Source organism: Onychomys torridus, chromosome 23 (genome assembly GCF_903995425.1).
Source record: "Onychomys torridus chromosome 23, mOncTor1.1, whole genome shotgun sequence".
NCBI classification, from domain to species: domain Eukaryota; kingdom Metazoa; phylum Chordata; class Mammalia; order Rodentia; family Cricetidae; genus Onychomys; species Onychomys torridus.
The window spans coordinates 55,082,680-55,097,540 of NC_050465.1; the positions used below are offsets into that span (position 1 = coordinate 55,082,680).

The 14,861-nt window shown below is 36.4% G+C and overlaps 1 protein-coding gene across 2 annotated transcripts in view; it reads left to right on the forward strand.

Moving 5' to 3' along the window:
* Vwc2l (von Willebrand factor C domain containing 2 like) overlaps positions 1–14,861 on the forward strand; it is a 154,355-nt gene that overhangs the window by 1,698 nt on the left and 137,796 nt on the right. The window contains exons 2-3 of one of the 2 annotated variants that reach the window (XM_036173638.1): positions 1,272–1,451; positions 1,593–1,741. In XM_036173638.1, coding sequence (XP_036029531.1) covers positions 1,352–1,451; positions 1,593–1,741 — 249 coding nt within the window. In that variant the 5' untranslated portion in view covers positions 1,272–1,351. Of the gene's footprint in view, positions 1–1,271; positions 1,742–14,861 lie in introns of both variants that reach the window. The other variant, XM_036173637.1, reaches the window with a different exon arrangement.

Sequence of the window (14,861 nt, forward strand, 5' to 3'; positions counted from 1 at the left end):
CCAGCCTGAAAAGAAATAGTTTATCACTGTTTTTTTTAGTATAGTTTGGAAATGAAACAATGAATGAAACTTAGGTATATTAAAAGGTCCTACAACAATCTTAGTGATATTGGCATGATTCCAATAGCATTTAAATAGATAAATGAAATATTTTAGAATAATTTTCCTTCTCTCTTACTCCCAGAAATTATAGTTTCACCAGAACCTTTGCATAAGTTAGCTACTCTAAATATTCAAAGGAGATCTCAGTACAACATTTAATACCAAATACTAACACCCTGGAAGTCTGTAACAGTTATTACTACTCAGTTAATAAGGTATGTAGTCTGCAAATATCAATGCTTCATAATTATTTCAAGAAACTTTCACAGAAAGTTTTTTTTTTCTGGCATCTTTGCCCAAATTATCTAAATGTAAATATTTTGGTCATTTCCAATGAGTTAAATTTTCAATGGTATTCATATCATATGGAAGGAATCAACTTGAAATAACATCACATGACCATTAGCTGTTACAAAAATTTATAGATATAGCTTTCCTGCCCACTAGGAGCTTATCTCCCACATAAAAATAAAGATGCGGATAATAATATAAATGGCTTTGCTTTTAACAGGTCCATTTCCATAAATTAAATTTTCTTGTAGAATTTATTTTGTATATGTAGTCTCTTATTCACCATGATATCTTTGTGCTATTTTTCATATTCAATGTGTTCCAAAATCCAGATTATGGGTGTGAGAAAGAAAGTCTTTATACTGTATCATCTCATTTAAATTTGTATCCAACTGTTTCATATTTTTAAATTCCCTTGCTTTTAGATTTTAATGCTTCACCTTAATCTCATTTTTATTCAGATTATTATAAAAATCTACATTCTATTACTGACTCATCCAGTTCAAAGAAAAATCTGAATGTGGTTTCAAATATCCTTGAACTATGTATCAATAACCACTTGAAATTGCTGTTTAAGCTTCAATAAAACCGCTTCTAACAATGTACAAAGAGCCAGACCATTGAAATTCAAAGGAAAATTACAAGCTGAAGGCCCCTAAGTAAAATAATTCCATTAAATGGCCTTTATTAAAACACATATTACCAAAGTCCACAGTTCAAACTTTGGAATAAAGTAGAGCCAGTTGAATGAACATTGTTTATTTGAAGTCTCAGTGTCTTCTAAACTGAAGCCATACAAGCAATTTAAGAGCATGGGCTTAAATGCATCTTTATTCTCTCTATATATGTCAAATTATCTTTTAAATATTTATTTTCAGCCCACCCCTCTTGCATTCCCATGGAAGGAGCTGAGTATATTTAATATTAGGAGGACATCCAGAAGTCTGTGAGGAGGGGGATGGCTCTTCATATTCATGAAGCTTGCATACTTCTATTGGTCATCTCTGGATTGGTCACCCCTGCTGCCATCAGTCACGAAGACTATCCTGCTGATGAAGGTGACCAGGCTTCCAGTAATGACAATCTGATCTTTGATGACTATCGAGGGAAAGGGTGTGTGGATGACAGCGGCTTTGTATACAAGTTGGGAGAACGTTTTTTCCCAGGGCATTCCAACTGTCCGTGTGTCTGTGCTCTAGATGGACCCGTTTGTGACCAGCCAGAATGCCCTAAAATTCATCCGAAATGTACAAAAGTGGAACACAATGGATGCTGTCCTGAATGTAAAGAAGTGAAAAACTTTTGTGAATATCATGGAAAAAATTACAAAATCTTGGAGGAATTTAAGGTATGAGTTACCCTCCATATTTATTGAATTCTAATTTTTACTGCATTAAAAGCAAAGCTGGAAAACATACAATAACATGACTCTAGGTAGCATGAGTAGCACCATGGTTGGCAGAGGACCAGTTAATTCATCACTCAGTGTCTCATAGTAATCTCTCTACTCAGATGTCTTCAGTTCATGTTTAATATCTTTTCATTTTTAACCCTTGAAACATTCCTTCTGTGTTTTTACAAAATATGTTCTTGGAGAGAGATTGCTTGGATAATGTGCCTGTTTAATTAATTTTCATATTCTGTTAGTTTTCTGGCTTCTTAGTCTGTATTCAGAGCCATTTACTGATGGCCTGAACAAATTTGTTCACTGTGTAGAAATGTATATGCTATAGAGAAACACTCAGAGCTGTGATCCCTACATTGGGAAAATGCATTGGGCCTATTTGTTATAGAGCATGGCTCTGCTCTGGCCCAGATCTTTGCTCGTCAAGACTTCCTAGAGAACTGAATTTTTATCATAACTTTTAACAAGAGAAGTTACCTTTTCAATGACATAGTAATTTTCCTTTCATCTTTGTGTCTCATTTTAACAACATGGAGTTTGTTCTTATTCTTGAGTTCTCTTTTCTCCGATGGCCAATTTTAATTAGAATGTCCTACAGGCCACATGTGAGTCCTGGGGGTATGAATTAATACATGTAGACCATCCTAGTTAATTGTAGTGACAATTTGTGTGTTGGACTGTCTTTCATGTGGAAAGCTTAATATTAAAGGTTCTAATTTTATCAAAGTTCTGTGACACGGTCCACATAGCATTATAGGTAAAAGAAGTTACAGATGGTCTTAAGTATGCTTGTTCATTTTTGAAAAAAATGAATGTTCATTTTTCAGACCTGAACTAACTTCTCTCTCTACAAAGTAAAATGGTGCCAGAGTCAGCATGTGGCAGAGAGATTTGAACTGATCATCATTAGGGCCTTTGGAATATGACTATTTTATTGTATTTAGTCCATTCTGGGCCATGAGTTCAAACTCGCTCTACTTTATAATGGAATGTCTGACATTTTCACTATGTTCTTTGGGATATAAGAAAAAAAAAGAGTTTCTTTGTTAATTAAAAAAAATTATTCATTTTTTACATACCAACTTCATATTGCCCTCTTATCCCTTCTCCTACTCCACCCCCAGATCCCCCGCTCCCAACCCACCCCCATCTCTTCCTCCAAAAGGGTAAGGCCTCCTATGGGGAGTCAGAAAAGGCAATGGGATCAGAATCCTGGTGCATGAGCTGGCTTTCTGGAGCCCATTACCTATGGTTGGACACCTTGCCCAGAATTGATGCAGGGGGAGGGGCTTGATCTGCCTCAACTGAAAAAAGGTTTTAATGATTATATCAACGTTGTTTGATACAAGTGTTATTCTAGAGTTTTCTTTCTCATATATTGTAAAATTTTGTTGTGAAATATAAGAAGTGAAAGCTAGAGAGTTTAGGAACGCTACACTAACAGAAAATAATAGTCAAATAATTAGTGATATATTGACTAATTACAATATGGTCTTTAAAATACTGTATACCCTTTGTCATTAGCCCTTTTATTTTCAGGTAGTGAAAGTAAATATAGTATTGAACGTATTATGAACAAAATATTATCAACAAAGTCAGTGATAATCCCTTCTAATGTGCATATATAGTTAGAGTAGAATTTTCTAGAAAGAATATCTAGCCCAAACCCGAAATCATAGGAGATATAGTTTTTGATAGATAAAATTTGGCAATCAGCCCTTAATATATACAAGAATAGTTAGTCTGGCTTATGAATTTATTCAACTTACTCTTAGAATGCCATAGTTTTTTCTCTCTACTTAATAGATTTACTTAAACAAAACTGTAACTTTGAGAGCTAGAGAGATTCTTCAGTGGTTGGGAGCACTGTCTGCCCTTCCAGAGGATCTGAGTTTGGTTCTTAGCACCCACATGGCATCTCATAATCATCTATACCTTCAATCTCACCTTCTTTTGGCCTCTTCAGGTACCAGACATGCATGTGATACACAGACATACATGCAGGTCAAACACCCATACAAATAAAAATAAACAAAAATTTTAAAAGGTACCTGTGTTACCATGTAGAACACAAAAACCTATGACAAAAACATTGATTATTCTTGTGCTCCTAATTATAGTTCCACCATAGTATAATTCTTCATGTAACATCCCTTAATAACAAAGTACTTGTATCTATCTGTGCCAAAGGATTATTAAGTATATTTATAAAACATATTTTACTTTTTTGCAAATACATAAGTACAACAATCTGTAGATATTATTTAGGACAAATTTGTTAGAATGAGGAACTAAGACCAAGAAAGGTTAAAGTATCCCCCGCCCAAAAGTAATTCAGTTATTTAACTTAATTTGTAATGCTGCTTTCTAGCAATTAAATCTATTCAACTTCTCAAAGAACTTTTATGTCAAGGTCAGAAACAGCTGGATTGGAAGCCCAGATTCCTCAGTGGAATGTAAGATCTAAGCCTCAGTAGTAAGATGATAAAATATCCATTGTAATGATTAGTTCCCTTGTGGAGAGATGTTGAAAGTATTTAATGAAATATAATGAAGTTATTAGGCCCAGGACAACCAGAACATTTAGCAGTTGAATAAATGGCTGTTCTCTCATCTCCCTCATTCTCAAATACACAGGGATTTACTCTATGTTCTAAATTCTTCTAAATCATCACCTATATTTTGTAATTGAAATTCAACTTTAAAAGCATTTCCAGTGAAGGAATGTTGTTCATGTTGTACTTGTCCATATGAACTAAGTAAACACTAGCCACATCCTTCCATCTTTGTTCCCACCTCAGTTGTCAGCAACAAATAACTAACATTTAAAGATTTATATAACTTCCTTATAATGCTGCTGACATATCATTGAGGGGGTTGTAATACAGGATGTTCTTTACAATAATATATTCATCCAATGAGCATTTGTTTTACTATAGATACTATAGGGTCGCTTATTTTAGAAATCGAGGCATCTAGAAGTGAAAGTGCCCACAAGAAAGCCAACATTGATGTACAGCTCAAAGGAAAAGAAAAGCAGTCATCGAAAATTGAGTTTATGAACCTAAGTGTGGTAGCACACACTTGTAAACTCAGCATTTGCAAATCACAGGCAGGAGGATCATAGGTTCATGAGGCCAGCCTCAGCTACACAGCAGAAGCCTGTTTCCCAAAGTAGAAATAGAGTCGCATTTACGACTCCACAGTCCCATATGTGTCCAAGGTTTATGGTGTGAAAGCTTATCAACAGAGCATGAGCCTTGGGAAAGAAAGACTTTTTCTTTCAAGGTGCTGGGTGTTGAGGTTGCCTTTTAAAAAATGACTGAGGTTGATCTGGGGAGATGAAACTTGCAAAGGAGAACGCACTGGAGCAAAGTCAGAGAGATCGGGAATAGCAGGGCTGAACAGGGTGGAAGTGTGTGAATAGCAAGAGGCTGGGTCTAACTTCAATGACAAGAGCGAAGTTAATGTGTGTGGGCTAACGTTGCATGAGAGCAGCTAGGACAGAGAACCGCAACATTTAAGAGTAGATTTAAATATACCTTTATTCCCCAAAGAACATCTGGAAACGATTCCAACTGGAAATTTTCAAAATTACAAACATTCCTGGGGAAAAAAAAAACAACCTAGTTTTCCATTTACATATGAAGTTTTCAAAACAACATTTAAAGATTTTTAAAAGAAAACAAGATTACTGGAATGGATGAGGATGAAGGCATTAGGATAGTTTTCAGGGTAAAGTCTAACTTCTTGTGGATAGTGTAGAGCAGAGGTTCTCAACCTTCCTAATGTTGTGACCATTTAATACACTTTCTCATGTGGTGGTGACCCCCAACCACAGAATTATTTTCACTGCTACTTCTTTTTTTTTTCATTAATAAATTTTTCATTCATTTTACATACCAATCACAGATTTCCCTCTTCCCTCCTCCCTACTGACCCCCCATGCCCTCCTACTAGAAGGTAAGGCCTCCCATGGGGAGTCAGCAGAGCCTGGTACATTCAATAGAGGCAGATCCAAGCCCCTCCCCCTGCCTCAAGGCTGTGGAAGGTGTCCCACCATAGGTAGTGGGCTCCAAAAAGCCAGCTCATGCACCGGGAATGAATCCTGATCCTACTGCCAGGGGGCCCCTTGAACAGATAAAGCTACACAGCTATCCCGCTTATGAAGAGGACCTAGTCCAATCCCATGGAGGCTCCACAGGTGTTGGTCTAAATTTCATGAGTTCCCACTTGTTTGGTTTGGTTGTCTCCGAAAGTTTCCCCATCATGATCTTGATGGCTCTTGCTCATAGAATCCCTCTTCCCTCTGTTCGACTGGACTCCTGGAGCTTGGCCTGGTGCTTGACTGTGGATCTCTGCATCTGCTTCCATCAGTTACTGGAGAAAGGCTCTATGATGGCAGCTAGGGTATTCACCTATCTGATTACTAGGGTAAGCCAGGTCAGGCACCCTCTCCACTATTGCTAGTAGTCTAAGCTGGGGTCATCCTGTGGATTCCTGGAAACTTCCCTAGCACTCGGTTTATCCCTATCCCCATGATGTCTCCCTATATCATGGTATCTTTTTCATTGCTCTCCCACTCCATCCCTGTTCCAGCTCGACCATAATGTAAATAGCTGACTCCTGTGACAGGGTCATTTGATGCTGGGGCTGGAAACTGCAGGTTGGGAACCACTGGACTAGAGTTGGCTCCTCAACCTTTTCAAATCCTTCACTGCTAGAAATTCTTCTTTGTGTGTTCACATGTGCCATTGCACAGGGAGGGGCAAATTTTCATCGCAGCTCACTGGTTTAAGGCCCATTTTCATCATCTGCTAGACAACGTCCAGGCAAGAAAACCAAAGCATCAATCCGTAAGTTGACTCACCCAAGATCACATAGCTGAAAATGGGGAAACTAGGAACCCTGCTCTGCAGCTTGCCTCATCGCCTCTTAACTGCATCTATTGCATTATAAGAACACATGTAAGATGCAGCCACCTGATCCTTCTATTAGAACCCACTCGTTTCTTCCATCACAGTGAACCCTTTGACACTGTGGATAGTGTTTTTCCCTTTTTCTCCTTTATTCCTAACCCTAAGAATCATGAAATCACCACAACAGGCATTCACCATTTTTTTTAAATGGTGTAATAAGCCAGATCATCATTGAAAAAGTAGAGAGATTAGCAAGAGTACCTTCAAATGCCTTGGTTTTTTACAGTAGAAAGGGCGGCCGCCAGGCAGCCCAAAATGACATATGTTGTTCACAAGTGAAACATTCATTTTCTACTTGCTTCTACTGTCTGATGTCTCTGGACACTGCTTCCTGGAGCTGGTGTTCGATGGGTCTCCATCCCATCCCTTTAGGGTTCTAGTTCTGGGGCTTCATCCCAAGTGAATGCCAAACATCTTGTCACACCTCAGTCTTTTCTGATCCCACATAGGTGTTCTGATGGGAAGAACAATGCTTTTTGTAAAGGCCTTAGGAACTTTTCTCCAGTTACTGCTGCAGGTGTTGGAAATACTCTAAATTTGACGGTTTTCTGCTAACATTGTATTAAGATGAATGTCACTGCCTAATAGGTTCTCTCAACTTTTGTTTTGATGTGTGCACAACCAATATGGAATCAGAGCCTCCTTTTTAATGAACCAAGTTTATAATTAATAAGTTATAACAGGATATATATATATAATGGCATATGTAGAAAACACTGATTGGAAATGTAAAGGCCTGTTTCAGTTCCATGCGTCACTACCTTATTCTGAGTTGCCCAAAGGAGAGATAATTTTTTATTTTACACACTATTTTTATAACTCTCCCTCTGCTAGATTGAGCCTTTGTGGCTATTTCTTTATACTTTAAAACTTGTACTAATTTGGTTTCAGGTCATACACCGAAGGTTAGACTCCATGCAGCTGAAAGAGCTTTAGCCTGCTTTACTTTGAAGTGACTCTGCGCACTCAAAACTCAATGCCCCAAATTCAGGATTCCATTTGTCCCAGGTCCTTCCTTCCCTGATGGGAGTGACTTTTGTACTATTCCTATTAGTGGACAAAGACAATTGATAAGACCTACCTCCTATTTTTATATTTGAAAGATTGTAGTAAAAAACATTTTCTCTCATATACATTCTATGTGTCTATTGTTAACATTCAACAACAACAACAAAACATATTTTCATGCTATGACAACCTGCCTTGATTTTGCCCTGAATTTTGCACTTACTTTTTAAATCCTGAAGAATTAATTGGAGGGAATAAAATTATTCAACACTCAGAATGTTTTACTGGATGATCACATCCATTAAAATAAAAAATATGGATGCCAGTTGTGTTTTGAATTGCCCCAGCTTGTCAATGGGTACACTCACAAGGAGATACAAATTCCAGCTCTGTCATTAACTAGTAGCCCATCATTAATGCCTAGTATTATAGCTTTCCGTCTATTAAAATATTTCAATGAGAAGTATTTTTCAAATTCAATTTGAGAGATGTGGTTGTTGTCTGGTTATTATTCATTATGGAGAAAGAATGGGAAGCAACATGTTTGGGGAGCTGAGGACCAGATCGGTCAAACACGAGGGCAAGCTAAAGCTGGAGGAAATTTCAGCTGAGAGATCTAATTGGTACTGGCCTGAAAAATCTAATTCACTGCACCCTCCTCATCTGGTATCACACCAGCTCCTACAAACGGCACAGGAACTAAGGAGCATTTCTTTTATTTATCTATTTATTTATTTTTTATTTATTTATCATTTTACATACCAACCACAGTTCCCTCTCCCCCTCCCCACCTTTTCCCCTCTCCACCCATCTTCTACTCCTCAGAGGTGGTAAGGTCTCCCTTGAGGACTCCAAAAAAGTCTGGCATACCAAGTTGAGGCAGGACAAAGCCCCAACCCCATGCATCAAGGCTGAGCAAAGTATCCCACCATAGGGAATGGCTCCAAAAAGCCAGTTCATGCATCAGGGATAAGTCTTGGAACCACTGTCAGGGGCCCCACAAAGAGATCAAACCACAAACTGTCACCTACATACAGAGGGCCTAGTTTGATCCCATGTGGATTCCTCAGCTGTCAGTCTACGATCTCCCACTAGCTCAGGTCGGCTGTCTTTATGGAGCATTTTTAATCACAAGGTAAATACAGAAAATATTTTTGCAGAAATGTATATGTGGAATTATTTTAATAACAGAAAAGGGTAGATTCTGAGACTATGGGGGAGTTCTCTCTCTCTCTCTCTCTCTCTCTCTCTCTCTCTCTCTCTCTCTCTCTCTTTTTTAATGTTATCTGTGAGAAAGTCTACATAGTCTCAAAATATGGGTGGTAGAATCTCCAAGGGACATAATGATCCTATCCAAAGAGAAGTCAGAAGAAAACCATGGTTTCATGTAGCAAAGATGACTAAAGTCATTGTGAAGAGGATCAGAGTAATAGTTAGCTCTGAGAAATGGTTTCTGATTTGCAGAATATACTGGGCCTTTGAACATGAATACTGTCTTCAATTGAGTTAAGGAACAGCTTCTCCTCTCAAGTTCTACCAGATAAGAGAGCAAGTCTTTGCCACTGTTTACCCACAGCACAGCTACAGCAGACAGAATATCCAGATGGTGTGGAGGTGCTCACCAAGGCTTTGTGTCTTTGTAATTAGGGACCCTCTGTTCAATGGTTTGGAGTCTCTGGGCAATTTCAGAGACTATAAGACAATTTTATGAAAATAGTTTTATGAAATGCATTGTGTTAGTTTTTTGTATGAAAATGTACTTGGCACTTTTTGGTTTGTGTCACAAATATACTAAGCCTAGGAAAGAGATCAGATTTTTTAAAAAAAAAAAAATTGTTCTTAAAAAATTCCAAAACAAGGGAATAGATTTTTTTTTTAACAAATGGTTTTCAAGTGGGTAAAATATCCCCTCTGCAGTCAAAATCTATCACCTGGCTTTTGTTTTTAGAAGATAGCCCTCTGGAGTACAGGTGGGTAGTATGCAGGTGGATTGTATGACAGTTTCTCATCCTCAATGAGATTAAATTTACCGATGTCCTTCCTGTAGGGAAATGTTAGTATTAATGGTTGCAACTGTGTGATAAGTGTGACTAGAGATTTGTGGTGGCATGCGTGTGCCCTGTGCACACGGGGGAGGCTAGCAGAGATTTGTAGAGTGTGTGACTGTTAGTAGCTTACTGAGGTCAGCCTTGAGTGGTCTGCCTCATTACCGCCCATTTCTAATTAATAAGAAGAAAAGACAAGAGAGAATGTCTGCCTGGTAGTCGCTCTTCAAAATTCAAAGTCCAATTGTATATATTCAAAGTTGGACTGTTTTTACTTGTGTTTATTCACCACAACAGTGCAAGATATTAACAAACACATTCTTCTCTTTCCTATATCTTATTTACTCTCAAGTCCATACATTTTGTACAAATTTCGCAGATTCATACACATATTCTCTACAGTCTTCATTGAAATTGCTATATACTCACATTAATACATGTGTGTGCATGTGTGTATGCATGCATGTGTGCACATGTATCTGTTCCTACCTTATTTGAGACATTTCTGCTTGAAGATAAGGTGGATTTTGTATTTTTCTACTCCTTGAAGTATTGGTGCATATTTTAAATGTCATGTTGTTTTCCTACTCCTTGATTTATCTATCAGGTTGTAAGGCATGTTTTATGAAAGACAGCACAAGAAAAACATATCTGGGTTTTTTGGTTTTTTGGTTTTGTTTTGTTTTGTTTTGTTTTGCTTCTTTTGTTTTTGTTGTTTTGTTTTGCTTTGTTTTGTTTTTGCTTAGCTCTCAAGTGAAGGCTTGAGACAAGCCAGTAAGAGCTGATGGATATTTCACTGGGCCTGCTGTCTCAATCAATAGCTCTTATTAATTGAGGGCCTGCTTATTCTAGAGTCTGCACTTTGGACTTTATCATCACTGCTGATTAGCATCAGTAATTTCATTCCGACACACCTCTATTGTTGCTGTCCTTGTCTCTAGTCTGCCATAAAGCACATCACAATAAAGTTATCTTCATAAAGGTTTAATGACATCATGAAAAAATGAAAAAAACTACTAAAGGGCCTAAGAAAGCCATTAATATCCTTAAAAAAGATTTCAGAAGACCTTATTCTGTGCTGGTAAAAAGTTGTCTAAAAGGTATAAAAGTGCATTGAATGGAACTCATTATTTTCTCCACATTGTTCTATCTGGCTGTGAACTCTTTTTGATCTTTCTGTCTATAAAATCAAAATGAAAATGTCATCACATACATCCCCTAAAAATAGACCCTATCAATAATTTGAAGGGTACAGTATTACATATCAACTTATTATGCAATTATGACAATTCAAAGAGTGTCTTTTTAAATCAGGTATGGTGATGCATACCTGTAACCCCAGCATTTGGCAGGTACAAGTAGCAGGGTCAGGACTTAAAGGTCATCTTCAGCTACATAGTCAGTTTGTAGCCAATCTGGAATGCCTGAGACCCTGTCTAGGGAAAAAGAGGAATGGGAAGATGGCTTAGTGGTTAAAATGCCAAAAGAGTAACTCTGAAAAGACTGGAGTGCAGACCAGAGAACCCATATATGCTCTGGGTGGATGTAGTGTTCTAACCAAAATGCCAACATGTAGGCGTCAGGGACAGGGGCTCCTAGGAGCACTCTAGATACTCAAAGTAGCCATGTAGATGAGTTCTGGGTTCAAATGGGAGATGCTTTCTCAAGGAATAAGATAAAGAAAAATCAAGGAAGACTCCTGATGTGAATTTCAGGCATCCACATACCATACACACTACACATATTTAAACACAAATATACATATCATACCCAACACACACATACATGCAAAAAGTACCTCTCTTATTGAACAGTATTTGGGCTTGAATTTTAAAATCATTTCTCTACCAGACTTCTTACTCTGTTTTCTGAGCTTATCTAATTTTTATAAAAATGGAAGAGTTATGGTATCTATATAATATATATATATATATATATATATATATATATATATACAATTGTGTGTGTACATATACTATATATAATTATATGTACACACACATTTTTATATATATATATATATATATATATATATATTTGACCCTAGAACTTTAATTTCATAAAAAAAAATCATTAGTTTATTGAACTACTTTGTTGTAGAAATAATACAAGGACTAACCAAAGTTTCATGGAAATGAGATAAAGCCACAGCTCATTATTTGCAAAAGCAACATTAATATATCACTTCCCTGAGGTCTTTTTGACACATTTTACTACCTTACCATTTAATGAGGAAATTTCAAGACAATTTATATCATCTTTTTCAATAATTATCTTGTATGCAAAGATTTATTTCAACCAATTATCTATAGAAAAGTGATATCAGGGCTTGTCACCACAGCACCCCAGAGTTGCAGGTGTATAAGAACAATAAAATATTGGCATATCTAAAATCCATCTTTGATTTAGACTGAATACACTTTGTGAAACAAGCCTAGATTTGCAAAGGCTGTGAGAGAAACAATGTCTCCTCTATAAAAAATGAAAACTTATGTAATTCGATCAAATTATATACATATATTTAATGTTTAAATATATTATTACTTAAAATATTTAAATATATTTGTAAGTATCTACATATATATCACATTCTACTTATAGTTTTTAACTGAGAGAACTTTACACCAGGAGATAACAAAGAAATTAAAATAGGAGCTCTTGAAATATATTTTGATAGTTTTTAGAACCAAACCAAATGGGGAGGAGAATTTATTGTTTTATCGCTGAACAATCTCTGCCTATCACAAGATTGTGTGAATGGCTTGTGGAAATGGATGTCAGATCACAAAAAAGCCTGTAGCCCTGTGGTATTAGAGACAGGATGTCCCCTAAACTGGCCATAGTCCATATGGTACCTGTCAGTAGGAAAATATGATGCAAGCATTTACATTCCTTGACTTCTTCCAATCTCCTCTTAATTTTTAAATTGTTTAAATCTCAGAAGTAACACTAAAACTTCCCAGATTATTCAGATTTCCTAGCTTTGAATATCCCTGTAATAATGTGGACATTCACAGACTACTTTGCTGTCATATTATGTGAAACTCTCAGTAACAGTTGCCAATATTTTTCATGTAACCTGAAGTTGGAGAAATGATGCATATTGAAAGGTCCTTTGGAAACGCACAGTATACACTGGAATTCTGAGACCAATAGAATGTGTTTAAAAGGTCTGTTTGCAAGCCAGTGTGGATCTCTCAACTGCTACGAACTCAACAATCATTGAAAACAGATTCTACAGCAGGCTCTACCACTGAGCTGCAAGATGACTCAGGCACACATTCCTTCTCTTTTTGTCTCGATATCCATGTGTCCCAAATAAAGATCATAGGAGATGTTACTTGACACACAATAAGTGATTCATACAGGCCCACTGACACTACTAACATTGGTACCTACTCACTATTTAATCCAAAATACCACATTTACATGACAGTAAAACACATTTTTTTTCCTTAGACATCTGCTAACATCTTAAAGTTCATACAACTTAAAATGCAATTTAGGAAATGCCCTGTTAATTATCTCAGATAGTCTAATTCTGTTGCACGACACAGAGGAGCAATTAATGAAGAAAAACTGATCTGAGCTAATCTCTTCTTTCTTTTTGAAACTACCAAAACTTTATCTGTGTGATTACTTGTGGTAATTTATAAGTCTGTATTACATAAAATAGTTCAGTTAAGAAGTGACATTTTGAGACAAGGATAATAGTAATAGCTCCAGTTCTGTATTACCAATTATCTTAGACCAGACTTGGCACACTACAGACCATGACCAAATACATTCTACAGTATGTTTTATTAATATATTTTTACTGGAAAAAGCCATGCTTAGTCATTTATATGCTGTCTGTGGTTCCTGTTGAGGTATCACAAAGCATTGTAGCCCTCTAAAAGGAAAGTTGTTGTTTGATGACCTAGGCTTCTTACTTTTCCCTTTATCTTCTCTTCAAGTTGCTATGTTACCATATTGACACAACCTACAATCTTGGGGCTGATAGCGATGGGTCCTGTTTCACCTGAGAGTAAACAAAAGTTTCATTTTTCAAATGTGAAAATTTAAAAACATACAGATTTTCCTATTTACTGTATGTTCTTAACAGACACTCTAAGCCATATTTCTTTGTATAGTTGATTCCAATATTATTGGCATTCAATTATAACTCCATTTATTGTCAAATAAAATGAAGCAAAGTTTATAAAAAGGTCCATCTTTTTATTCCCTTGTATTCTCCTTTAATTGTAAAACAAGTTAAATGTTTTGTTTTAATATAATATAATATATGTTTAGTATTGTGCTAACAAGCAAAGGTCTGTCTATAAATAAGCTATGTTGGTGTCAATCCATTATTGAATTTTTAAAAATTAGTTGTCAGAGTCAACACTCCAATTCCATTAATATAGCTGGAAGATTTTTCTGGTCCCACCAGGCCTCCACATTCCTGTGGCCCACTTATAAAATAATCACTCAGAAGCATATATTAATAACAACCACTCAGCCATTAGCTCAGGCTTATTACTGATTGGCTCTTACACTTAAATTAACCAATAATTCTTATTTATGTTTAGCCACATGGCTTTGTACCTTTTCTCAGTTCTGCCTTGTCATCTTGCTTCCTAAGTGTCTGGCTGACAACTCCTGACTTGGCCTTCATCTTCCCAGAATTCTCCATGTCTGCTTATCCTACCTATACTTCCTGCCTGGCTACTGACTAATCAGCCTTTTATTTATCAACCAATCAGAGCAACACACATTCACAGCATATAGAATGACATTCCATAGCATTTCCCCTTTTCTGTCTAATCAAAAAGGAAGGTTTTAACTTTAACATAGTAAAAATATATATAATAGAACAGTTACCAAGCAAGAATTAGTCATATTATCTAGTCTATTTGTATTTGGCAAAATTAAAGAAAATATTCTATCTAGACTATATTTGTGCATCTAAAGTTTCATATTTAATTTATCTTTTATCATAACCAAGGAAAATTATAACTATCTAGTCTTCAACTACCTCAAAGACACTAG